The sequence below is a fragment of the Trachypithecus francoisi genome, unplaced genomic scaffold (assembly GCF_009764315.1).
Source record: "Trachypithecus francoisi isolate TF-2019V2 unplaced genomic scaffold, Tfra_2.0 Lachesis_group5, whole genome shotgun sequence".
NCBI classification, from domain to species: Eukaryota; Metazoa; Chordata; class Mammalia; order Primates; family Cercopithecidae; genus Trachypithecus; species Trachypithecus francoisi.
Window position 1 is genome coordinate 130814157 of NW_022681470.1, and position 27040 is coordinate 130841196.

General features: G+C 52.6%; 2 protein-coding genes across 3 annotated transcripts in view; one reads left to right on the forward strand and one right to left on the reverse strand.

Annotated features, from left to right (window-relative positions):
- MAU2 (MAU2 sister chromatid cohesion factor) overlaps nucleotides 1-2357 on the reverse strand; it is a 38802-nt gene extending 36445 nt beyond the window's left edge. For both annotated transcript variants that reach the window (XM_033200371.1, XM_033200370.1), the window contains exon 1: nucleotides 1909-2357. In XM_033200371.1, coding sequence (XP_033056262.1) covers nucleotides 1909-2184 — 276 coding nt within the window. In that variant the 5' untranslated portion in view covers nucleotides 2185-2357. The remainder of the gene's footprint in view (nucleotides 1-1908) is intronic.
- The window catches only part of SUGP1 (SURP and G-patch domain containing 1), a 44888-nt gene continuing 20047 nt past the window's right edge, over nucleotides 2200-27040 (forward strand). Inside the window, exons 1-8 of the mRNA XM_033200356.1 lie at nucleotides 2200-2573; nucleotides 7404-7575; nucleotides 13459-13562; nucleotides 16983-17210; nucleotides 19208-19331; nucleotides 19606-19706; nucleotides 20681-20804; nucleotides 25982-26337. Of these exons, the coding sequence (XP_033056247.1) occupies nucleotides 2540-2573; nucleotides 7404-7575; nucleotides 13459-13562; nucleotides 16983-17210; nucleotides 19208-19331; nucleotides 19606-19706; nucleotides 20681-20804; nucleotides 25982-26337 (1243 nt within the window). The 5' untranslated portion in view covers nucleotides 2200-2539. The remainder of the gene's footprint in view (nucleotides 2574-7403; nucleotides 7576-13458; nucleotides 13563-16982; nucleotides 17211-19207; nucleotides 19332-19605; nucleotides 19707-20680; nucleotides 20805-25981; nucleotides 26338-27040) is intronic.

The window sequence follows — 27040 nt, forward strand, 5'->3', positions numbered from 1 at the left end:
ACACCAGCCTGGGTGACAGAGTGAGACCCTGTCTCAAAACAAACAAACAAACAAACAAACCTGGCCAGATGTGGTGGCTTACACCTGTAATCCTAGCAATTTGGGAGGACAAGATGGGCGGTTCACTTGAGGTCAGGAGTTCAAAACCAGCCTGACTAAATGGTGAAACTCCATCTCTACTAAAAATACAAAAATTAGTCAGATGAGGTGGCATATGCCTGTAATCCCAGCTACTCGGGAGGCTGAGGCAGCAGAATCGCTTGAACCCGTAAGAAGTTGCAGTGAGCCAAGACTGCACCACCACACTCCAGCCTGGTGACAGAGCGAGACTCCGTCTCAAAAAAAAAAAAAAAAGAAAAGAAAAAAAATCATCTAGGGCTGGGCGCAATGGCTCATGTCTGCCATCTCAGCACTTTGGGAGGCCAAGGCAAGTGGATCACAAGGTCAGGAGTTCAAGACCAGCCTGGCCAATATTGTGAAACCCCATCTCTACCAAAAATACAAAAATTAGCCAGGCGTGGTGGCGCACACCTGTAGTCCCAGCTACTTGGGAGGCTGAGGCAGAAGAGTCACTCGAACCCAGGAGGCAGAGGTTGCAGTGGGCCGAGGTCACGCCACTGCACTTCAGCCTGGGTGACAGAGCAAGACTTCGTCTCAAAAAAAAAAAAAAAAAAATTAGCTGGATGTGGTGGCGGGAGCCTGTAATCTCAGCTATTCTGGAGCCTGAAGCAGAAGAATCACTTGAACCCGGGAGACAGAGGTTGCAGTGAGCTGAGATCCTGCCATTGCGCTACAGCCTGGGCAACAAGAGCGAAATTCCCTCTCAAAATAAACAAATAAATAAAATAAAATCTCCTTCCAACTTTTCAGTCTGCTAAACAAAGATTTGATCTGTTCCTCAAGGCAACTTGTTACTAGCTGAGGGTGAGTCCCAGTTACTCTGGAGGCTGAGGCAGGAGAATGGCGTGAATTTGGGAGGTGGAGGTTGCAGTGAGCCGAGACCGTGCCACTGCACTCCAGCCTGAGTGACAGAGTGAGACTCCGTCTCAAAAAAAAAAAAAAAGGAAAGAAAGCTTACCAAAGGGCAGAATGACAGCCACTCTCCCGCATTCTTTGAGGCACCAAGATGACACAAGTCAGGTTGGGTCAGGGGAGGGACTCACTCAGAAGAGGACGGACTAGTAGATGGTAGAACCCAGTGGATGCAGAAAAAGTAGGAGCTGCGAAATCCCCTAATAATGAAACTGAAAAGCGGGTCCTGGAATCCAGAACCCCTGTTTCTCCTCCTCATAGACCTCAAATGACCAACTCCAGACTCTGGGTCTCAGCTTCCCTCGTTTGACACCAGGCATTATTGATGGGTGCACGAGACCCTCCAGAAACCACGAGTACCAAACTTCCACGTCCAAGGAGGAGGATGCCCTTCCAGGTTCCTGAGACCAGACTTCTGATTCCCGGGGGAATGCCAGGAGTCTCGCCTCCGCCAACCCCTACCCCAAGTCACTTTAGGTGGAAGCGTTTGGGGCTGATGCTCCCGAAGCTGAATCAGGATGAGCTAGTAACTTCAGGACCCTGTGATGTCCCCATCGCCACCAACAGGTGGGATCCTCCTGAAAACCAGACGATTTGCGGATCCTGTTGCTCCCAACTTTCAGACTAAAGTGACGGGGCTCCTGGAGCCCTGTCATCAGAGACGGGAAATAAGGCGTGGGGGGCGAGGCCTTCGTGTCCCCTGAGAGGCTGGTAGCTTTGGGGTCCGGCAGAGGCGGGCGGGGGTCCTGTGGCTTTGACGGAGGTCGCGCCCTCAGGTCGCCGAGGAGCGGCCCCCGCCCGTCGCGGTCGCGACCCGTCAGCCCAGGTCTTGCAAGGAGCCCGCGACTCCTCCCTCGCGGCCCGGCCCGCGCTCACCGCCTTCTCCAGGTGGCTGCGCGCCTGCTCGCTGTTCTTGGTGTGGTGATAGAGAACGGAGCCCAGTTGCAGGTGTGTACGGGCCTCGATGCGCTGGGGCGGCTTGAAGGGGAACACGGCCTGCAGGCAGTGCACGCACAGGCGGATTTTGGGCGGGCTGGAAGTGCGGAAGTGCTCAGCGAAGCCCAGAAGCGCCAGGTACCAAGAGTCGGCCGCCTCGGCCTGCGCAGCCTGGGCCGCCGCCGCCTGGGCCGCCGCCGCCGCCTGAGCCGCCATTTTGGCCTCCACAACAACAAGCCGCCGCCACAGGGAGGCGGAAGCAGGCGCACGAGGCGGGGCCGGGCTCTCTCGCGGCTTCCGCGAGATCTGCCGCCCAAAGCATCCTGGAACATGTAGTTTGTATTTGAGATGACCGCCGCTCCGGGAAGGTGTAGAAAGGGCGACGCCGTCTGGTTATCATGACTGGGACTTAGGCATCGCCGATAGGATGAGGCTTTCGTTTCTGGAGGTAAAAAACCCAGTCGTCCACGCAGTGGTAGGGAGAGTCTGACCGAGGCGGACTACATCTCCCATCAGGCGATGCACACTATAACAGGGCCACTTAAGTGGTGCCGGAGCATTGTGGGATTGGATGAGTCTCAAGATGGACAACCGGGATGTTGCAGGTAACAGCCCCCGCCTCCCCTCAGGCTCTTGCCTGGGTCCCTGGGGCTAGGTGTCTCCCCTTACTCCTCGGGTCCGTCTTGCTGCGACCCGTGGAGCCCTCGCTTCAGCCCGGGGCAGCCCAAAGCTTCGGCTTCTGCACCTCTTGGTTTCTCGAGACCCCAGACCCGGGTTGCTGGCCGCCCCCGCCTGGTTTGCTGAGGACGCACGGATCTCCGTAGAGGCCGCCACCCGGCTCAGCCCTGCCTCCCGTTTCCGAAACAGCCGCCTTCAGGGCTGCTCCAACCTCCGTTCCCCAATACAGCGGCAACCTTGGGCTGTCCCTGCACCCCTCTTTTCGTAGCAGCTGCCCTCTGGCCTGTGTCCCGCTTTCTGAAAAAGCTGCTTTTCCGAAGTGCTTTGAGGCTCCCTTGACACACTTTCCCGCGTCTTTTGACCCTCACTTTGCTGCAAACCTTGGCCTTTCTACTTTCCCAGAATAGAATGCATTTATCCATCAGCATATACTTAGGGCGTGCTCACTGTGTGCCAGGCACTGTGCTAGGCGCTACGCCTGCAGCGGTGACCGAAACAGGGCCCTACTTTCCTGGAAGTTGCTTTCTACTGGGGAGTCAGTGCATTAATGAGAAAATATTACGAAGACTTACGTATGATGTGAGGTGGAGACTGTAGGCTACTGATACAGGGTAGTCAGGAAAAACCTTTCTTTCTTTCTTTCTTTTCTTTCCTTCCTTTCTTTTCTTTTCTTTCCTTTCTTTTCTTTCCTTCCTTTCTTTCTTTCTTTTTCTTTCTTTCTTTCTTTTTTTTGACAGGGTCTCACTTTGTTGCCCAGGCTGTAGCGCAGTAGCACAATCACGGCTCACTCTGGCTCCCTGGGTTCAGGTGATCCTCCCACCTCAGCCTCCCAAGTAGCTGGGACCACAGGTGCTTGCCACCACACACAGCGAATTTGTGTATTTTTTTTGTGTTGCCACGTTTCCCATGCAGGTCTGGAACTCCTAGGCTCAAGCGATCCTCCCACCTCAGCCTCTTAAAGTGCTGGGATTACGTCAAGGTGTGAGCCACCACACCTGGCCCAAGGAAGGGCGCTTTTAAGTAGAAGACATTTCAGTTGAGACAGTGAATGCCAGCTCTGGGAATCCCTGGAGGGTGGAGCCTTCCACACAGAGGGGGCCCAGTAAATGCAGAGGCCCTGGTAGGATGGGCTTGTCCTTTTGAAGAATGTCAAGGATGAAGAAGGGAGGGGAACCATCTGGCAGGGCCTTGAAAATGGCCTTTTAGAATTCTTTTTTTCTTTTTTTCTGAAGCGGAGTTCGTTCTGTCTCCCAGGCTGAAGTGCAGTGGCACGATGTCGGCTCACTGCAACTTCTACCTCCCGGATTCAAGCCATTCTCCTGCCTCAGCCTCCTGAGTAGCTGGGATTATAGGTGCCCGCCACCGCCCCTGGCCAATTTTTTTTTTTTTGTATTTTTAGTAGAGACGGGGTTTCACCTTGTTGGCTAGGCTGGTCTCAAACTCCTGACTTCAAGTGATTTCCCTGCTTCAGCCTCCCAAAGTGCTGGGATTACAGGTGTGAGTCACCGTGCTCAGCTCAGACTTCTAAAATTTGGATTTTATTCTGAGTCCCATGGGGAACCTCTGAGGTGTCTTCCCTGTCTCAATGCTATCACCCTTGTCTGAAGACATCATTGTCTGTTGCTTGGAGCCAGTTAGCCTCCCTGGTCTTGTTGCCTATGGATTCTCTGGCCGGAATGATTACCTAGTAGCCAGGATGAAAATAAAAAGACCCTGTGGCTATTGGCCAGGTGTGGTGAGCCACACCTAAAATCTCAGCACTTTGGGAGGCTTAAATGGGAGGCTCCCTTGAGGACAGGAGTTCAAGACTAGCCTGGGCAACATAGCAAGAACCTGTCTCTACAAAAAAATAAAATAAATAGCTAGGCCTGGTGGAGTGTCCCAGGTACTCAGGTGCTGAGGTGGGAGAATCTCTAGAGCCTGGGAGTTTGAGGATGCAGTGAGCTGTGATCATGCAACTGCAGTCTGGCCTGGGCAACTCAGTGAGACCCTGTCTCAAAAAAAAAAAGGGCGACCGGGTGCTGTGGCTCATGCCTGTAATCCCAGCACTTTGGGAGGCCGAGGCAGGTGGATCACTTGAGGTCAGAAGTTTGAGACCAGCCGGGCCAACACGGTGAAATCCCATCTCTACTAAAAATACAAAAAAATTAGACAAGCATGGTGGCAGATGCCTGTAATCCCAGCTACTCGGGAGGCTGAGGCAGGAGAATCGCTGGAACTCTAGAGGTGGAGGTTGCAGTGAGCCGAGATTGTGCCATGGCACTCTAGCCTGGGGGAAAAGAGCAAGAGTTCATCTCAAAAAAAAAAAAGAAGTCTGGGTTCGGTGGGTCATGCCTGTAATCCCAGCACTTTGAGAGATTTAAATGGGAGGCTCCCTTGACGACAGGAGTGCGAGACCAGCCTGGACAACATGGAGAAACTCTAACTCTACTGAAAATATAAAAATTTGCCAGGCGTGGTGGTGAACGCCTGTAATCCCAGCTACTCGGGAGGCTGAGGCAGGAGAATCGCTTGAACCTGGGAGGTGGAGGTTGCAGTGAGCCACGATGGGGCCACTGCACTCCATATTGGCTGACAGAGTAAGACTCTACCTCAAAAAAAAAAAAAAGCCACTGGTGCACAGTGGCTCATGCCTGTAAATCCCTTCACTTTGGGAGGCCAAGGTGGAAAGAATGTTTGAGACCAGCCTGGGCACTATAGCAAGACCTCATCTCTATGAAAAAATTTAAAAATTAGCCAAGTGAGGTGGTGCATGCCTGTAATCCCAGCTATTCAGGAGGTTGAGGTGGGAGGATTGCTTGAGCCGGGGAGGCGGAGGCTGCAGTGAGCTGAGATCACACCACTGCACTCCAGCCTGGGAAACAGAGCCGGACTCTGTTTCAGAAAAAGACCCAATTAATCTTGTCATTCTTCATCTTGTGCTTCTCCATCACTCCCCAAAGCCCTTATAATAAAGCACAGGGCCAGACGCAGTGGCTCACGCCTGTAATCCAACACTTTGGGAGGCCAAGGTGGAAAGAATGTTGAGACCAGCCTGGGCACTATAGCAAGACCTCATCTCTATGAAAAAATTTAAAAATTAGCCAAGTGAGGTGGTGCATGCCTGTAATCCCAGCTATTCAGGAGGTTGAGGTGGGAGGATTGCTTGAGCCGGGGAGGCGGAGGCTGCAGTGAGCTGAGATCACACCACTGCACTCCAGCCTGGGAAACAGAGCCGGACTCTGTTTCAGAAAAAGACCCAATTAATCTTGTCATTCTTCATCTTGTGCTTCTCCATCACTCCCCAAAGCCCTTATAATAAAGCACAGGGCCAGACGCAGTGGCTCACGCCTGTAATCCAACACTTTGGGAGGCCAAGGTGGGCAGATCACGAGATCAGGAGATCGAGACCATCCTGGCTAACACGGTGAAACTCCATCTCTAGTAAAAAAAAAAAAAAAAAAAAAAAAAAAAAATACAAAAAATTAGCCGGACATGGTGGCGGGCGCCTGTAGTCCCAGCTACTCAGGAGGCTGAGTCAGGAGAATGGCGGGAACCCGGGAGGCAGAGCTTGCAGTGAGCAGAGATCATGCAACTGCACTCCAGCCTGGGCAACAGAGCGAGACTCCATCTCAAAAAAAAATTAAAATTAAAATTAAAATCACCGATGCTCTGACATACCCTACCTCTCTCTGTCCTTGGAGCAGGCTCCTCTGACCATGCTGCTCCTTGGATGTACCAGGCTTCTTTCTGCCCTGAGCTTTCGCATATGCTCCTTGTGCCCAGATCATCTCCCTTTTGGCTTTTCACGATACTGGCTTCTTATTTGTTTTTTTCTGGTTTAAATGTCTCTTCCTCTAGTATTTATTTTCTGGTTGCCCTACCTGCATATGTACTCTCCTGTTACTATCTTTCACCATTTTTGGTTTCCAGCAGAGCTCTTACAATATTGTGCAGTTACTTTTTTTTTTTTTTTTTTTGAGGCGGAGTCTCGCTCTGTTGCCCGGACTGGAGTGCAGTGGCCGGATCTCAGCTCACTGCAAGCTCCACCTCCCGGGTTTATGCCATTCTCCTGCCTCAGCCTCCCGAGTAGCTGGGACTACAGGCGCCGCCACCTCGCCCGGCTAGTTTTTGTATTTTTAGTAGAGACGGAGTTTCACCGTGTTAGCCAGGATGGTCTCGATCTCCTGACCTTGTGATCCGCCCGTCTCGGCCTCCCAAAGTGCTGGGATTACAGGCTTGAGCCACCGCGCCCGGCCTTTTTTTTTTTTTTTTGAGATGGAGTCTTGCTCTGTTGCCAGGCTAGAGTGCAGTGGCACCATCTCAGCTCACTGCAACCTTTGCCTCCCTGGTTCAAGCAATTCTCCTGCCTCGGCCTCCCTAGTAGCTGGGGTTACGGGCACAGGTCACCATGCCCAGCTAATTTTTGTATTTTTAGTAGAGACAGGGTTTCACCATGTTGGCCAGGCTGGTCTCGATCTCCTGACCTCAGGTGATCCACCTGCCCTTGCCTCCCAAAGTGCTGGGATTGCAGGCGTGAGCCTCCACGCTGGCCTGAAAGTTACTTTTTTGTTATGGGTCTATTGTCTTCCCAGCCCAAAGCGAGTCTCACGTGGGCAGAGACCTGCTCTCTCTCTCTCTCTGTAAGTGTTTGCTAAATAAATGAACCAATAAATGTATAAATTAATCTGAACATCAGTTGCTCTCTGGCCTGTCACAGCTTCTTGGGGTGTTATGGAGTGAAGGTGATTTCTGACGTACTCCTTTTCCCTTCCCAGGAAAGGCTAACCGGTGGTTTGGGGTTGCTCCCCCTAAATCTGGAAAAATGAACATGAACATCCTTCACCAGGAAGAGCTCATCGCTCAGAAGAAACGGGAAATTGAAGCCAAAATGGAACAGAAAGCCAAGCAGAATCAGGTGGCCAGCCCTCAGCCCCCACATCCTGGCGAGTAAGTGCCTCCTGGGGCCTGAATGGGGCCTGGATGGGAATCTTTGAGGGTCACCAGCACAGAGTTTGGCTTGTGAGGGCAGTCAGCATGTGCTTGCACCCAGCCATAGCCTGATGATCCAAGGAATGACCCAGATGTCCTTGGGAGGCTCACTGTGGCAAGAGAGAAATGAGGAATATGTGGGAGCCCAGAGGACAGCCTGCCAGCTCATCCACTCAGCAGTTACTTACTGTCAGCCAGCTGTGGTGCAGAGGGCAGGGGTATAACAGAGTAAAGATCTCTGCCTTGAGTCCAGATGTGCTGTCTCACACCTGTAATCCTAGCACTTGGGTAGGCTGAGGCAGAGGATCACTAGAGGCCAGGAGTTTGAGACCAGATGTGCCAACATAGTGAAACCCCACCTCTACTAAAAAATACAAAAAATTAGCTGGGCATTGTGGTACTTGCCTGTGGTCCCAGCTGCTCAGGAGGCTGAGGCACAAGAATCTCTGAGATCTGGGAGGCAGAAGTTAGAGTGAGTTGAGATCGTGCCACTGCACACCACCCTGGGCCACAGAGTGAGACTGTCTCAAAAAAAAAAAAAAAAAAAGCTCTGCCCTTATGGAGTCACAAACTACTAGCAAAGGGATACGGCCACCCCAGAGCTCCTGGAAGATAACACGAGGCAGTGTGTTCCCAGGCCCCGTGGCCACAGTAAGGCCACAGAGAAGCTTTGCATCCTGAAAGCCCAGGTGGAGCCGGACACTGAGGAAGCAGAGAAAGGCTTGCCCAGCAGAGAGCAGAAAGGGGAGAGAGCCCATATGTGGAGGGCCAGCCTGAGCTGCTGTACCAAAGGGCCTGTCCCTTAGTGGATGGGAGGTGGATGGTAGCTCAGCAACGGTTTCCTCTTGCCTGTCCTGAGAAACACTGATGGCACCAAGGGTTTTGATCAAGGGTTGGTGTTGTGATGAGGATGACCAGATCCAAGATTTTCAGGCTGGAGGTTGATAATCTGAGATGCAGGCCCCTTCCTCTGCGGTCTGGAATATAGTGTGTGTCAACCTTCCCCAAGGCCTTGTCCCAGTTCTAGCCTTTCCTTTTCTTTTTTTTTTTCTTTGAGACGGGGTTTTGTTCTGTCACCCAGACTGGAGTGCAGTGGTGGGATCATGGCTCACTGAAGCCTTGAACTTCTGGGCTTTAGCAGTTCTCCTGCCTCAGCCTCCCAAGTAGCTGGGACCACAGGCACATGCCACCATGCCTGGCTAATTTTTTTCTATTTTTTGTAGAGATGAGGTCTTGTTATGTTGCCCAGGTTGGTCCCGATCTCTTAGACTCAAGTGATCCTCCCACCTTGGCCTCCCAAAGGGATTACAGGTGTGAGCCACTGCACCCAGCAGCTCTTGCGTTTTCTTTTTTCTTTTCTTTTTGTTGCCCAGGCTGGAGTGCAGTGGTGCAATCTCAGCTCACCACAACCTCTTCCTCCCAGGTTCAAGTGATTCTCCTGCCTCAGCCTCCCAGGTAGCTGGGATTACAGGCATGCGCCGCCACACCTGGCTAATTTAGTATTTTTAGTAGAGACTGGGTTTCTCCATGTTGGTCAGGCTGGTCTCAAACTCCTGACCTCAGGTGATCCGCCCGTCTTGGCCTCACAAAGTGCTGGGATTACAGGCGTGAGCTACTGTGCCTGGCCAAGAACCAGCATTTTTGTCTCCCAGTATTTGTTACCAGTGGTTTTCAGGTAGGAGCCTTTTGCTGTACTCTGCAGCCTGAATGTGATTTCTTGTCTTTCCTTGTCCCCATCTCTTCCTGGTCCCTCCTGAGTGAAGTTCTCAGGGTGTCAGTATGGGGGCAGGCCCGGGAACTGAGGGGTGCCCAGAATGTCCTGGTTGTTTAGTGTCAACGTTGAACCTCCTCTTTCATATAAAATTACTTCTACTCTTTTTTTTAAACTTTAAAGGTAACTCATGTACATGGTAGGAAATCCAGGAAGTAGAGGAGAGGTAAACAAAAAACCAAAGTCACTTGTAACTCTGCAACCCAGAGATAAGCACTGGTTGAGTGTATTTTATTTATTTATTTATTTTTGAGATGAGTCTTGCTCTGTCACAAAGACTGGAGTGTAGTGGTGCCATCTCAGCTCACTACAATCTCCATCTGTTGGGTTCAAGTGATTCTCCTGTTCAACCGCTCGAGTAGCTGGGATTACCAGTGTGCACCACCATGCACGGCTATTTTTTTGTTTGTTTGTTTGTTTTGAGACAGAGTCTCACTTAGCTGTCTAGGCTTGAGTGCAGTGCTGTGATCTCGGCTTACTGCGACCTCCGCCTCTTGGGCTCAAGCGATTCTCCTGCTTAGCCTCCCAAGTAGCTGGGATTACAGGAACCCACCGTCATGCCCGGCTATTTTTTGTATTTTAGTAGAGATGGGGTTTCACCATGTTGGCCAGGCTGGTCTTGAACTCCTGGCCTCAGGTTGATCCTCCCACCTCGGCCTCGCAGAGTGCTAGGATTACAGGCATAAGCCACTGAACCTGGCCAGTTTTTGGATTTTAATAGAGGCGGGGTTTCACCATGTTGACCAGGCTGGTCTTGGACTCCTGGCCTCAGGTGATCTATGCGCCTCTGCCTCCCAAAGTGCTGGGATTACAACCATGAGCCACCGCACTGGGCCTGTTTTATTTCAGAGGCAGGATCTCACTCTGTCACCCAGGCTGCAGTGCGGTGGCACCATCATAGCTCACTGCAGCCTTGAATTCCTGGACTCAAGCTATCCTCCCACCTCAGCCCCTTGAGTAACTGGGACTACAGATGTCCACTGCCATGCCCAGCTAATTTTTGAATTTTGTATGGAGATGGGGTCTCACTATGTTGCCCAGGCTGGTTTCAAACTTCTGAGTGCAAGTGATCCTCCTACCTTGGCCTCCCAAAGCATTAGGATTACAGGTGTGAGCCACTGCTCCTGGCCCGATGTGTTTGTCTAACAATTTTTTTTTTATTATTTGAGATGAAGTCTAACTCTATCGTCCAGGCTGGAGTGCAGTAGCACGATCTTGGCCCACTGCAACATTCGCTTCCTGGGTTCAAGTGATTCTCCTGTCTCAGCCTCCCAAGTGACTGGGATTACAGGGGCCCGCTACCATACCCGGCTAATTTTTTGTATTTTTAGTAGAGACGGGTTTTTGTCATGTTGGCCAGGCTGGTCTTGAACTCCTGACCACAGGTGATCCGCCTGCCTTGGCCTCCTGAAGTGCTGGGATTACAGGTGTGAGGTACCGCACCCCTCCTTTCTAACAATTTTTAATTCAAATGTATTTCGAGGTAAGTAGAACCACACTGTAGATACAGTTTTATATCTTGCCCTTTTGTTTTTCCTTTAGCATTGTATGTGATTGCTTGTCTAAAATTTCAACTTTTCAGGGCTGCCACATCTTCCTTGTGGATGGCCTGTCATTTATTTAACCATTGCCCCTTGTTGATTTATTTAGGTTATTTTAGTTCTAATGAACTAAACATTATTCCTTTTTCCTTTTTAAAGGAAAAAGGCTAGCCCTGTGGACTCCATGAGCTTTTAGCACCATTGGTACATCCATATGGTGGAACGTCATGTGGATTTAAAAAGCAGCGTATGTGAGGAATTTGAGATTGGAGCAGGATGGTGTGCTATAGTAGGAAATGGAAGAAGTAGAGCGCTGTGATCACAGCCTTATTTCCTCTGACTTCTAATTTAGAGAGCAAAATAAAGATATATAGCAGTGTTAATGGTGGCTGTTGCAAAGTAAGTAGACTTTGTTGGGTTTTCCCATTCCTTTCTGTGTTTCAGTTTTTCCTTTCTTTTTAGTTTTTTTGAAATGGTCTTACTTCGTCACCCAGGCTGGAGTACAGTGGCATGATTGCGGCCCACTTCAGCCTTGACCTCCTGGGCTCTGGTGATCCTCTGGAGTGCTGGGACTATAGGCACATGCCACCACACCCAGCTAATTTTTTGTACTGTTCGTAGAGATGGGGTTTTCTCCATGTTGCCCAGACTTATTTCAGTTTTTCTACATTTCCATTTTTTCCATAATGAGCCTCTATTAAATACTTTTTTTTTTTTTTTTTTTTTAAAGAAACACGATCTCACTCTGTTGCCCAGGCTGAAGTGCAGTGGCATGATCATATGTCACTGCAGCCTCAAACTCCTGTGCTCAAATGATTCTCCTGCCTCAGTCTCCTGAGTAGCTGGGATTATAGGGATGGGCCACTGTGCTTAGCCAAAGCCTGTGTTTCTTTACCCATGTGGGCCTGCAGCTCAGAGCTGGGGTCTGCAAGCATTTCTTCGGGCAACACACATTTCTTTTTTTTTTTTTTTTTTGAGACGGAGGCTCGCTCTGTCGCCCAGGCTGGAGTGCAGTGGCCGGATCTCAGCTCACTGCAAGCTCTGCCTCCTGGGTTCACGCCATTCTCCTGCCTCAGCCTCCCGGGTAGCTGGGACTACAGGCGCCTGCCACCTCGCCCGGCTAGTTTTTTTTTTTTGTAGTTTTTAGTAGAGACGGGGTTTCACCATGTTAGCCAGGATGGTCTCGATCTCCTGACCTCGTGATCCGCCCGTCTCGGCCTCCCAAAGTGCTGGGATTATGGGCTTGAGCCACCGCGCCCGGCCTGCAACACACATTTCTAAGAAAATAGCCAAAACAATCTTGCTAGAAGAATCACAGGGCATTTTATATTTTATCTTCACCCTCTCCCTCTTTTTTTTTTTTTTTTTTGCAAAGTATACGTTTTACTTTTTAAAAAATCTGTTTTTAACAAGTTAACACAAAGGCAAACCCAGGGGCCTAAATATGTTTAAATCAAATATATTTAATTTGATTAAATATTAATCAAAGCTGGGCACAGCTGATACACTGTTGTCAGAGCTGCCCTTCATGCCTGTCAAAAAAGGGCATTGGCTAGGAACAGTGTCACATGCCTTTAGTCCTAGCGACTTGGGAGGCTGAGGTGAGGACCATTGCTTGAGGCCAGGAGTTCAAGACCAGCCTGGGCAACATAGCAAGATCTTACCTCTGCCAAAAATAAAAATAAAAAAATTAGCCAAGCATGGTGGCACAAGCTTGTAGTCTCTGTTATCACAGCATTACACTCTGCACTTTAGCCAGGGCAACAGAGCAAGACCTTGTCTCTTAAAAATAAGTAGGTCGGGCGCAGTGGCTCACACTTGTAATCCCAACACTTTGGGAGGATGAGGTGGGAGGATCGCTTGAGGTTGGAAGTTTGAGACCAGCCCGGCCAACATAGCGAAACCCCATCTCTACTAAAAATATAAAAATTAGCCAGGTGTGGTGGCACATGCTTGTAATCCCAGCTGCTTGGGAGGCTGAGGCATGACAGTGTCTTGAGCCTGAGTGGAGGAGGTTGCAGTGAGCCAAGATAGCGCCACTGCATTCCAGCCTGGATGACAGAATGAAACTCCATTTCAGATAGATAGATAGATAGATAGATAGATAGATAGATACCTGTAGGCCCTGCCTTAGAGAACTCTAAGGTCTAGCAGGAGGACAGATGTGAGTCAGTAACAACCCAGATAATTAACTAGCAAGGGAGAACAGGTGCTGTGCGGAGAGAGCAGGAACCATCTTGTTGGAGGGCCATTTGAACCTGGAGGGTTAATATTCAGGCAGAGATAATACATGGAGTATTGCTCTTATCAGAACAAGATTGTTCCCAGCTTACCATACCGAAGCCTGCTGAGCACACTTCGCAGTAGTCTCCTGAAATTTCTGGGGGCTAGTTTGGGGTCCCTGTAGGTGAGAGTGCTGGGGTGTGTTAGGGACCGTGATGGGCGAGGTGACGGCCTCATCCTTGTCCTCTGGTGCCCTCACTACTTCTCTAGCCAGCTCACCCTCTCTGTCCTCTGTCTTGGTTCTAGAATCACAAATACACACAACTCTTCCTGCGTTTCCAACAAGTTTGCCAACGATGGTAGCTTCTTGCAGCAGTTTCTGAAGTTGCAGAAGGCACAGACCAGCACAGGTGAGTGTAGGCCTCCCTTTTCCTGGTGCTGTCCTTGCATCTCCCCCTGGGGTTGCTGGGCATGTGGGAAGTGACGGGTCCTACCTCAGACTCCTTCTGCTCACCCGTAATCATAGATCGCCCTCGTTCCACACATGCGTGCACCAAAGGCATAAATAAATAAATAATACATAAATTTTTCTTTTTTTTTTTTGAGATGGAGTCTCGCTCTGTCGCCTAGGCTGGAGTGCAGTGGCACCATCTCAGCTTATTGCAAGCTCCGCCTCCTGGTTTCACGCCATTCTCCTGCCTCAGCCTCTGAGTAGCTGGAACTACAGGTGCCCGCCACCACGCCCAGCTAATTAATTATATTTAGTAGAGACAGGGTTTCACCGTGTTAGCCAGGATAGTCTCCATCTCCTGACCTCGTGATCCACCCACCTCGGCCTCCCAGAGTGCTGGGATTACAGGCGTGAGCCACCCTGCCCAGCCAATAATTTTTGTTTTTTTGAGACAGGGCCTCACTCTTGCTCAGGTTAGAACGCAGTAGTGCAATCATAGTGCACTGCAGCCTCAACCTCTGGGGCTCAAGCAAACCTTCCACCTCAGCCTCCCTGCAGCTGGGGCTACAGGGGCATGCCACCACACCTGGCTAATTTTTGTATTTTTTGTAGAGTTGGGATTTCGCCATGTTGGTCACGCTGGTCTTGGACTCATAAGCTCAAGCAATCCACTTGCCTCAGCCTGCCAAAGTGTTGAGATTACAGGCTGGAGCCACTGTACCCGGACCAAGTAATAAATACATAAATTAATACCAAAAGGGGTAGGCTGGGTGCAGTGGCTCACGCCTGTAATCCCAGCACTTTGCGAAGTGAGACGGGTGGATCACCTGAGGATAGGAGTTTGAGACCAGCCTGGCCAACCTAGTGAAACCTTGTCTCCACAAAAATTAGCCGGGCGTGGTGGCAGGCTCCTGTAATCCCAGCTACTCAGGAGGCTGAGGCAGGAGAATCGCTTGAACCCAGGAGTTGGAGGTTGCGGTGAGCCGAGATGGCGCCATTGCACTCCAGCCTGGGGGACAAGAGCGATACTTTGTCTCAAAAAAAAAAAAAAAAAAAAAAAATTACCAAGGTGGCAAATATAGACCCTGCCCTCAGTGTGCTTACCCTGTAGGAGCAGAGACAGGTAAGTCAGATTTCAGTCTGGGGCAGGTGGAGCCATGATGAAGCCCTCCCCACACTTGCAGGACCACTTTGGGAGTTGGAGGCATCCCCAAGCTGGGTCAGCTTGAACCCACTAGCAGGGGTGAGCAGGTCTTCTGCAGATAGGCTTTGCAGGGACACTGGGCTGACCTGAGACACCTGAGCTACATCAGAAAACAGCAGGTTCTGGGGACTGCTACTGCTGAGGTTCCGGGTGAGCAGGCAGCTGGGGGCACCCAACAGTGACCACTGGGGCACTAGTGTTCATTGGGTACCACCCCGTGTGCCAGGGAATGTGGACTTAGTGCCTGCCATGTCCCTTGCTCCGTACAAGCAGACGACGCCTGTGCTCTCAATCCTCTGGAGGGACACCTCTTTCTACCTCTGTTTCCCTTTGGTAGACATCTGATAACACATGTCATGTTTTCTTCTCTCAGAACTCATAGATGTCGGCTGGGTGCGGTGGCTCATGCCTGTAATCCTAGCACTTTGGGAGGCCAAAGGGGACAGGATCGCTTGAGCTTGGGAATTCAAGACCAGCCTGGGCAACATGACTAAATCTCTCTACAAAAAAAAATACAATTAGCCAGGCATGGCGGTGCATGCTTTTAGCCCCAAGTACTTGGGAGGCTGAGATGGGTGGATAGCTTTTGGGCCTGGGAGGCGGAGGTGGCTCAAACCTGTAATCCCAGTCCTTTGGGCGGCGGAGACGAGCGGATCACGAGGTCAGGAGATCGAGACCATCTTGGCTAACACGGTGAAACCCCGTCTCTACTAAAAAATACAAAAAACTAGCCTGGCGAGGTGGCGGGCGCCTGTAGTCACAGCTACTCTGGAGGCTGAGGCAGGAGAATGGCGTAAACCCGGGAGGCGGAGCTTGCAGTGAGCTGAGATCCAGCCACTGCACTCCAGCCTGGGCGACAGAGCGAGACTCTGTCTCAAAAAAAAAAAAAAAAATAGATGAAGCCCCTGCCAGGCTTGGTGGCTCTTGTCTGTAATCCCTTTGGGAGGCTGAGGTGGGAGGATAGCTTGAATCCAAGAGTGTGAGACCAGCCTGGACAACCTAGCAAGAACCCATCTCTGCAAAAAAATAAAAATAAAATTAACCAGTCATGGTGGTGGGCACCTGTAGCCCCAGCTACTCTGGAGGCTGAGCCAGGAGGATTGCTTGAGCCCAGGAGTTCAGGAGGTCGAGGCTGCAGTGAACCATGATTGCACCACTGCACTTCAGCCTGGGTGACAGAGCGAGACCCTGTCACTAAAAAAAAGATGAGGCCCCCAAGTGCAGAGCCAGCCTCTATCTAATGATCCGGGGGCCCTAGTCCGGTTCTCAGGGTGGTGAGCTGGCCAATTTCATGATGCTGCTCCCCACCGGACTCAGGGCCCTTCCTGAAGCTGTCACACACCAGCCCTGCCCCATCCCCTGCTTTGCTGTGGGTGCTTCTGCACTGTGGGTCCTCTAGACAGCAAGGTGTGGGCTAGAATTGCTGGTCTCCAGGTCTGCACCTGGACCCCTTGTCAGTGCCCCAGGGGATTCCCAGCCTTCCCCAGAGGTAGCAATGCCTGTGCAAAGAATGGGACCCCTGTCTATAGGTTGGTTGCCTACAGGTGTGCAGTGTGACAGGCCAGGTGGATAAATCGTCACCCATGGAGCTTCTGCCCATGTCTCTTGATTTTGGGATTTAGTGACCAGAGCCCGTTGTTACTGGTGAGACAGCTGGTCCTCGACCTTTGTCAGGTTTCCTAGGGAACAGCTAAGAAATGTTAACCCAAGGCCAAATTCATCCTAGAATGAGGAAGGCTGGTTTGAGTCCCTTCCCCATCAGATCTCAGGGTGAGAACACCCAGTAGTCTGGCCCCGGCCAGTCAGCCTGGCCACAGACCTCCAAGGGAGTGGTTGTAAACTAGGATTCAGGGACTCGGGTCTTACCCGGCAGAACTGATGTTCTGTCCCCAGAACTGTCCCAGCCTGTGGGTGCAGCGCAATTGAGATGCCTCCAGCCAGAGTGGCTCCCTGCAGAGCGCCAGGCTTCTTTTCTTCTGGCTGGGGAACTACAATGAGTCTTTTCGCTCTCTGCCTCACTGTCCCCATCTGTAAAATCAGGGTGGCCTCCTCTGAGCCCCTGAGTTCTGGAAGTCAAGGACCCAGCTTCCCCGGGGCCCACAGCACTTGGGTTAGGTCGGAAGCCGGGAGAGGTACCCTGCACCCTGAGTGCGCATATCCTTCCTTCTATACCAGATGCCCCGCCCAGTGCTCCCAGCGCCCCTCCCAGCACACCCACCCCCAGTGCCGCGAAGAGGTCCCTGCTCATCAGCAGGCGAACAGGCCTGGGGCTGACCAGCCTGCCAGGCCCCATGAAGAGCTACTCCCACGCCAAGCAGCTGCCCGTGGCACACCGCCCAAGTGTCTTCCAGTCCCCCGATGAGGACGAGGAGGAGGACTATGAGCAGTGGCTGGAGATCAAAGGTAAGTTGTGGGAGCTGCTGCTCCCCCACCACCAGTGCCCGTGCTCTAGCAGGTGGGATCTGTGGTGGGCAGGGCAAATGCTGCCAGGGGCGTGGGTGCTTTGGGCTGAGTTGCAGCCACCAGGTCTCCGAGCTGAGCCTTGGGCCCTCTGGGGTGAGGAGAGCAAAGGAGGGTGAGGGGCAGGGCTGGGGTGTTGCTGGGCATCAGCACGTGGGCTTCATCTTGGGAGCAGTGGGATCCATCTTGCACTCACACAGAGACTCACCCAGCCAGGGCAGGGGCGCACGCCCTTCTCGCATATGCTCCAAAAGGGCATCCTCACATCCCTTCTTGGAGGAGCTTCTAAGGCTCTTCAGCTGAGCCCTGGAGGCCCCGAAGCACTGCCCCAACCTTGGGTTACCTGTCCCCCGAGTTTAGGCCAGAGGTATGAGCCGCAGGTTGGAGAATGCTCTCTCCTATTCCTAGGAAAGGATGGTCACTGGTCATGGGTGAGCTTGTCCAGATCCCCCACCGTAGGAGGGCAAAGGGGGTGGCTGTGGTGACAGCATTGCTAGCAAGTCTAGCCCCGTCCACGTTCAGAATGAGGCCCCGTGACACCTGAACTGCGTGGAGGGCTGGCTGGTGAGGTCACGTCACCCTGACAGCACAGACTGAAGCGACCGTGGAGTTGTGCCATGACAGCTTTGAGACCCCTTGCTTCTGGCTGTGTGTCCGAGCGGATCAGAGGCCAGCCTGGCCCCCGGGCCATTAGTCAGAATGGAGCTGATGTGTGTCCTTTCCTTAGAGAGGTTCCCCAGCAGCTCCAAGGGTACCCTGTTGGGAACTGCTGCAGTGCAAGGGGTATCGGGCGTCTTGAGGCCCTTGAATTGAAGCTGCTTATGGCCCACTGTCTGCGTGGCCTCAGATACCCACCTGTTCCTGTAAACAGCGACCAGGTCAGGATAGTTGCTGGGCCCGTGGCAGTAGGCCGACCTAGGGTGAAAGATGGTCATGGAATGCCCTTGGGACCTCACAGCGGCCCTCGCTGGGCCACACACTCCCCACCTCTCCCCGATTCCCAGCAGCCCAAGCAACAAGGGGAATAAGATTAGCCGCAGGTCTGGCATGTTGCCCAGTTGCCAGGTACTTGCTGGCAGTGAGAAATTTCTTCTGTGCATCTCCTACAAGGGCTGCAATCTGTGTAGTAGCTGACAAACTCAGCCTCGGAAACAGGCCAGGGAAAAAATGCAAAAGCAAGTTCCACATGGCTCAGTGGGGAGGCTAATCCATATATAAAAATATATCTTTATAGCTCTGTTCACTGAAAAGGCCCCGAGATAATGATTAAGCCCGTGGCATTGAGCATCCCTAGCGCCCAGATGCTGGTCTGGAGACACAGTTTCTCATGGAAACCGACTTCTTGGAGAAGTGGCTGGCTCTGGGTCTGGGCAGGAAGTGTATGAGATGATCTTTGATCTTGGAGCGCCCTGTCCCGGCAGATGGCAAGGAGGCCATCAGAGACTCCTGGGGCCATGTCCAGAGCCCTCAGGAGCCAGCTTGAAGAGGCTCCACCGGCTGCAGAGCTTCTATGACACTAATTGCCATGGATCGAAACCCACCCAGTGTGTTTAAATCAGAGCTCATAATGGTATTTTTAAAAAAAGAATGTGTCATCTTTGAAGGATGAAAGGGAACCGATGTGTTATGCTGAAAACTGGTAAAGAAAAGAATTAAGCATTTCCCCCCCAACAACCAGGATATATTTTCTGCTAGCTTCCAGCCTGGAGCTCACCACAGCCTCACACACTTCTCTCCCACCCAGTGTGTCTCACCAAGACAGTGAGACCAACTCCCCCCTCATCATGGTGTTTTATGCCTGGACTTGGGACGCCCGACAGCCTCCTGCATCTCACACTCTTCTCCCCCCACCCCCTCTGTCGTTGTGGTCCGTAGAGAGAGTGTGCCTATTGACTGTGGGGTGTGTGAGTTGAACCCCAGTACTGACAGCCTCCTTAAAGTTTCACCCCCAGAGGGAGCCGAGACTCGGAAAGTGATAGAGAAATTGGCCCGCTTTGTGGCAGAAGGAGGCCCCGAGTTAGAAAAAGTAGCTATGGAGGACTACAAGGATAACCCAGCATTTGCGTGAGTATCTCTGGGGAAGGGAAGGCCGTGCTGTTGAATGAATTTACTGCACAGTCGCAAGTGCGGGGCTGGTTGCTTGCTAGCATGGGCCGGATGCTGTTCCGAGCGTTTTCTAATTCTCACTAGAAGTGACGAGTGGCTCCTATGTGGCACGGAGACTTGCTTTTGGGTCGCTGCTCGCCAGCCTGCCTTTTTTTGTGCAATAGAAGCTGCAGGGATACGCCTGTCACAGATACTCATTTTCCCCCCCTTCTGCAAACTTCCTCCTCTCCAGATTTTTGCACGATAAGAATAGCAGGGAATTCCTCTACTACAGGAAGAAGGTGGCTGAGATAAGAAAGGAAGCACAGAAGTCGCAGGCAGCCTCTCAGAAAGGTAGGTGGACAGAGTGGGCGGGAGGTTCTGGGGAGGCCTGTGGACATACCGTGCCCCAGTGTGGAATCGGGGTTCCTGGAGGCGCTGGAGTGGCACTGTGTGGCACTGGTGGTTGAGGTCTGTATTCTCCCAGGCATCTGGGGTCACTCTGGGAATGGGTCTGACACCACCTTCCCCCTCAGTGCTCCAAGGACCTGGCGAAGCCTGAGTGTCAAGCCACATGTGTGGGGTACATGGGTGCTCTTGGAGATCGAGGTCACTCCTGGGAGATCAGTTCAGGGCAGTACCCTGGGTAGAGGGGGCTTTTGCTTGTTGGTTCTTTGTTACGTTAACAAGTGTTAATGAGCCCCAGCTTCCTCCTGGGCACTGAGGACAGGGCAAGGCAAGTGTAGTGTACAGCTGAGGACCTGGGGGACAGACACTGTCAGCTGGTGCCATTCGGATGGGATGAATTTCAGGGGAAGGGGAAATACTGGCTGGTCTTCGACTGCGATGACATAAAATCCCAGCCAAGTGTTAGTGGGTGGGGGGGATTGATGTTCAGGCCAAGCACAGGCTGCAGAGGTTTGTTCCTTGTGTTCCCTGTGGCCCTGTGCCCTGAGCCTCTCCCCAGGAGAGGAGGCCCAACAGCACCCCCCAGCCATGTGACCTGGGGTGCTCCCATCTCCCCTCCTGCCCCACCCAGACCTGCTGTCACATTTGGATCCTTTGTCCCGGCTCGTGTCCCAGGCCCTCTTGACCTCCCTTGTTGGACGGGTTGGGGGGGCAGGGGGCGGGCGGGGGCAGGGGGCGGGGGCTGGAGGTGTGTTATGAACTCTGGCGTCTGGTCCCAGTGCAGTAATCTGATTCCCATTTGCCTGTTTCTCTTTGCATCATTCCTAAAACAAACCCCACTTGTTGCCCTTGGGGTTCTTAGCAGAAATTAGGCTGTTGGGTGTGGTGAGTTGAGCCCAGTACTGACAGCCTGCTTAAAGTTTCACCCCCAGAGGACGAAGAGGTCAAGAACCTTGCAGAAAAGTTGGCCAGGTTCATAGCGGATGGGGGTCCCGAGGTGGAAACCATTGCCCTCCAGAACAACCGTGAGAACCAGGCATTCAGGTAAGGGGGGCCCTGCCAGGGAGGTGACCGTCACCTTGGCCACAGCCCCCCTGCAGGGGAGGACACTGGATCAGCAGAGTCCAGCCACTTGCTGGGGTCCCACTGTGAGACGCTGGCAGGTCTAAGAGTCTCTGACCCCAGAGCCTGGCTCTGCCTCCCCATAGGCATGTCCCACACGCACACCAGCACCCCTGGGTGGTCTCTGAGGCAGGTGCACGGGGCCTTTGGGGCCTTTGTGTCTTTTAGGTACCTCATGGAGAAAGTCTCTACCACTTGCCCAGTTGCCTTTGGGACACACAGCAGCCCTTGACCGGGGGCAGGTCAGGCTCTCAAGTGGAATTTCACAGTAGTGTTTAGTTTATGTTGTGTACGTTCTCAGGGTCTCCCCTTTATGACGAGGGAAGTGGCAGGGAATGGGGAACTTTAGAATCTATAGAGGGGGAACACCCAGCCTATATGTGAGTTCCACAGAAGGGTGGGTGCATGACAAGCAGCCTAGCCTCCCTGCCATCCCCCGCCATGCGGTCGCACCCTAGCCCCAGTGGCTGGGTCTGTGTTCACTGGCGCATCAATTCATTGGGTGGGTTTGGCACTTGCTCTGTGCCCGGGGAGGCGGGTGGGTGCCTGGGGGATGTGGGGGTGACGTGCCCATGAGATTATACAAGCCCCGACTCAGTCATTGAGGAGGTGTGACAGCACATGACAAAGTCCTGGAACAGCAGCTCTCTGGGCTGGTTGATTCAGCAGACTTCATCGCAGATGGGGCAACTGTGCTTTTTGTGGTCACTGGCCAAGGTCGTGGAGGGTGGGCAGACATGGCCAGGCCAGGTCCAGGCAGACGAGGGCAGTGGGCCACCCTTAGGAGGTGGGACTGAGGGAACATGGGGGCTGGGAACAGGGAGGGTCAAGGCTCAGCTGACCCAGTAGATAGGGACAGGGAGAGGGGCTGCTGGGAATTTAGGTGTGCCCCAGTCTGGTACCTCTGTGTCCGGGAGCCTGTGTTGGGGTCGTGGATTGTTTGGTCCTGGAGTTCAGGAGAGGGATCTGCCTGGGACCGGAGCGCCCCCCAGGTGTCCTGAATCTGGGACTTGCCCTGGGGACCATTGAGTTGTTGGCCACACCTCAAGGTTAGGTCACTAGTCTCTTCCAAGTCATTGTGTCTTTCCTTCATTTGCCTGATTAAGGCTATGTAAATAAGAAACCTAGTTTGCTGTCATTGTAGGTAGACACTGACTGTGAAACCTTTTCAAAGGAGAAGCAGGCAAGGATATGGAATTCTGTTCAAGGCCCAGAGCCTCGTGGCTCTGCCCGGTCAGAGGGGTCTAGGGCCCAGTCACTGCAGCCTAGCCTCTCCCCAGATGTCAGAACTGAGAGATGCTATTGGTGCAGGTGGCCCCGGCCATCCTGTGTGTCCTTTCTGTGCCAGGGTATTGCTGACAGGCGCCCAGCTTGTCAGGTGTGGCTGTGGGGGAGGCCAGACTGGTTGAGGTCGCCTGGGGTGGGTACCCTGGGCAGCCAGAGGAGTTGAGGCTGAAGGGAACTTGTCCCCACACTCACTGCAGAACTATAGCCAGACCAGGAAAGAACTGGGCGGGTCAGGGGGGACGACCAGGTATTCAGGCCCCTGCAGGGCATGCAGGTTTGCGCCTGTGTTTAATCTCCGTGCAGGGTCAGATATGAGGCAGCCCCAAAGCACAGAAATGCTGGTTCAACCCACGTGGTTGGCAGACCTCCCCTCACCCCCAAATCTAACAGCCACCTCATGTGGCCACTCCTGGCCCTTCCCTGTCACGCCTGTGGGCCAGGCACACCCCAGCCACTTTGGGAAACAATTCTTAACTAACTGCATGGCCATAAAGAAGCTGGAGGCCTGGTGTGGTGGCTCACGCCTATAATCCCAGCACTTTGGGAGGCCGAGGCAGGTGGATCACCTGAAGTCAGGAGTTCGAGAACAGCCTGGCCAACATGGCGAAACCCCATCTCTACTAAAAATATAAAAATTTATTGGGCATGGTGGCGTGCACCTATAATCCCAGCTACTTGGGAGGCTGAGGCAGGAAAATCGCTTGAACCCAGGAGGCAGAGGCAGCCGAGATCGTGCCATTGCACTCCAGCCTGGGTGACGGAGCAAGACTCCATCTCAAAAAATAAAAAATGAGGCCGGGCGTGGTGGTTCACACATGTAATCCCGGCACTTTGGGAGGCCGAGGCAGGTGGATCACCTGAGGTCGAGAGTTCAAGACCAGCCTCACCAACGTGGAGAAACCCCATCTCTACTAAAAATACAAAATTAGCCAGGTGTGGTGGCACATGCCTGTAATCCCAGCTACTCAGGAGGCTGAGGCAGGAGAATGGCTTGAACCCGGGAGGTGGAGGTTGCGGTGAGCCGAGATCGTGCCACTGCACTCCAGCCTGGGCAACAAAAGCAAGACTCCGTCTTGAAAAACAGACAAACAAATAAAAATGAAAAGCTGGAAACGCCCATCCCTTGGACTAGTCATTCTCCCATTTTTGAGATACATCCTGGAAATCATGTCAATAGAGCATCAGCTATAGTAATGAAAAGTCAGTAGGCTGGGCGTGGTGGCTCATGCCTGTAATCCCAGCACTTTGGGAGGCTGAGGCAGGCAGATCACGAGGTCAGGAGATCAAGACCATCCTGGCTAACATATAGTGAAACCCTGTCTCTACTAAAAAATACAAAAAAAAAAAAAGCCAGGTGTGGGTGGTGGGCGCCTGTAGTCCCAGCTAGTCGGGAGGTTGAGGCAGGAGAATGGTCTGAATCCGGGAGGCAGAGCTTGCAGTAAGCTGAGATTGTGCCACTGCACACCAGCCTGGGCAACAACGAGACTCCATCTCAAAAAAAAAAAAAAGAAAAGAAAAGTCAGTGACACAGTGTCCAGCCTCTGTGGGCTAAATCAGCGCATCTCCCCAGTGGAGTACGCCGCCTTCAGAAGGCGCCCATGTGAGCCGGCAGCCCAGCGTGAGGAAACTGAGGCAAGGCCAGTCAATGAACATGCTTCCACCGTTCTAACAGGAAAGGCTTATGTCATCAGCTTCAGGCAGAAATTTTTTTAAAAGCTGGGATATGTAAAATAGGATCACAGCTCTATTAAGGTAAATCTTTGTTGAAACTGACAGGAAACACCTTAACAGTGGTTATCACTGGGCTCAGGGTGGGATTAGTTCCACCAGAGGGGAGCCTTGGTGGTGCACCCAGCCCTGTTCTAGATGGGGTGGGGGGGGGGCTCCACTTTCTCCCTCTCATGGGGGTCCACCATTGGGTGCCATTATAACCTCCTCCCCAAGACGGACAGACCCTCCAGGGGACTGTGATGCATCCTTGGGCCATCCTGGAGGACATTCAGGGTGAAGCACCAGCTGAGGCCAGGAAGGTGCCCCCACACCCCCACGCCCACTTAGCGTTGGCAAGTGAGCCTCCCCAGCTTGGCCTCAAATCTGTGTCTGAACTCACCCGGCTGTCAAGTGTCTTTTCCAAATCTGACCAACTGTTCCCTACCCTCCTGAACAGTTGTGGCTTTTATCTCTTAATTTGCACAAATGTCCCTTACTGAGTCACACTTGTACCATGACCCAGGATTACAGAGAAGATGCTGCCATCTCCTGTCCTTCTGTCCCACCCTCCTGAGGTACCGGATGTTAGCAGGGCCGTAGACACACAGGCTCACGTAGAAATTGTCTAAGGGGTCTCTTGCTGCTCGTTCACTATTTATTTATTTATCTTATTTTTTTGAGATGGAGTCTCACTCTGTCATCCAGGCTGGAGTGCAGTGACCCAATCTTGGCTCACTGCAACCTCCACCTCCCAGGTTCGAGCGATTCTCCTGCCTCAGCCTCCCGAGCAGTTGGGACTACAGGCGCGTGCCACCAGGCCCAGCTGATTTTTGTATTTTTAGTACAGATGGGGTTTCATTATGTTGGCCAGGCTGGTCACGAACTCCTGACCTCAGGTGATCTGCCCACCTCGGCCTCCCAAAGAGCTAGGATTACAGGCGTGAGCCACTGCGCCTGGTCTCTGTCTTACACAAAAGGACTTCAGAGCATGCTTGACCCTTTACTTCATATTAGTGGCATGCCTTGGTGCAGTGACCATCCCTCCAGATTCACAAGTGCAGGTCCAGCCCCATGTTGTTCAGCACCGTAACATGCATTCAGGGCTGTACACGTATTCGGTTCTCTCCCAGTGTTCTGCCATGTGGAACTTGGCCACGACTCTTCCTTTTAGCATAGACCTCAAAGACAGTCCTATGGCTGGGCGTGGTGGCTCACGCCTGTAATCCTAGCACCGAGGCGGTGAATCACGAGGTCAGGAGATCGAAACCATCCTGGCTAACACGGTGAAACCTCTTCTCTACTAAAAATACAAAAAATTAGCCAGGCATGGTGGTGGGCGCCTGTAGTCCCACCTACTCGGGAGGCTGAGGCAGGAGAATGGCGTGAACCCAGGAGGCAGAGCTTGCAGTGAGCCGAGATCACGCGACTGCACTCCAGCCTGGGCGACAGAGCGACACTGTCTCAAAAAAAAAAGAAAAAAAAAGTCCTGTGGACTGGGGATGTGTACAGTCTGAGAGGCGCCAGTAGGTGCGGAACCCAGCTGTGAACCAGCGCCACTTGCTCTGTTCCTCAGGCTGGGTAGGGACTGAGAAGACCTGTGCTCCTGGCCTTACTGGAAGCCACACTGCCCTGAGGCTGCCTGCCCCCATAGAAAGTGAAAATCAGCTACTTGTTCTGTTCTGATATTCAGTGTCTCAAAGATGCATTTGAGAGGCCATTGGGATCAAGACAAGTCCCTCTGCCCTGTCTCATGTCTGGTGTCTCCCCACAATCTGAGATTTCTTGGTGTGAATGTCTCGGCTTTCCCAGGCCCTGGGGAATGGTGTGAGGGTCCCTGCCCTTTCCCTTTGTAGCAGGGTAAACAATGACAGTGTGATGGGTGCCTGATAAATACAGGGTGAGGATTGGAGTGACCCACAGTTCAAAGGAAGGGCATCAGGCCACCAGAACCAGAAGCCACTGCCAGGAGGCTGTGGTGGAGACCGTGATCATGACATGACCCTGGCCAACGTGGGCACTCAAGGCCAGAACTGTTCCTGCCCAGAATCAGGTACAGGGCCTCGGGCCCAGCTGACAGTGCACCCCCCAACTCTCCTTTGCAGCTTTCTGTACGAGCCCAACAGCCAAGGGTACAAGTACTACCGACAGAAGCTGGAGGAGTTCCGGAAAGCCAAGGCCAGCTCCACAGGCAGCCTCACAGCACCCGACCCCGGCCTGAAGCGCAAGTCCCCTCCTGAAGCCCTGTCAGGGTCCTTACCCCCAGCCACCACCTGCCCCGCCTCGTCCACGCCTGTGCCCAGCGTCATCCCTGCTCCAGCTGCCCCTGGGAAGCCACCATCCGTAGCTACCGTGAAGAGGAAGCGGAAGAGCCGGTGGGGGCCTGAAGAGGATAAGGTAGAGCTCCCACCTGCTGAGCTGGTGCAGAGGGACGTGGACGCCTCTCCCTCACCTCTGTCAGGTGGGCAGACCCCCTCCCCCTCCCTCTGTTGGAAGGCTCTGATTTCTTCACTGAGCGTGATGTCTTCAAGGTTCATCCACATTGTAGATTGTATCAGAATTTCATTCCTCCTTTGGCCACATCTTCCACTGTGTGTACATACCATATTTGGTTTATCCACTCATCTGTGAATGAACTCTTAGGTTGTTCACACCGCTTGGCTATTGTGAATAATACTGCTGTGAATCCATTTTCAGTTCTCTTATCGGTATACCTAGGTGTGGAATTGCTGGGCCTATTGCACTTCTGCCTTTTTTTTTCTTTTTTCTTTCTTTCTTTTTTTTTTTTTTTTTGACATGGAGTCTTGCTCTGTTGCCCAGGCTAGCGTGCAGTGGCACAATCTCGGCTCACTGCAAGCTCCACCTCTGGGGTTCACGCCATTCTCCTGCCTCAGCCTCCCGAGTAGCTGGGACTACAGGTGCCCGCCGCCACGCCCACCTAATTTTTGTATTTTTTAGTAGAGACAGGGTTTCACCATGTTAGCCAGGATGGTCTCGATCTCTGACCTTGTGATCCGCCTGCCTCAGCCTCCGAAAGTGCTGGGATTACAGGTGTGAGCCAGCCCACCTTCCGGGTTCAAGTGATTCTCCTACTTCAGCCTCTGGAGTAGCTGGGACTACAGGCGCACACCATTATGCTCAGCTAATTTTTGTATCTTTTTTTT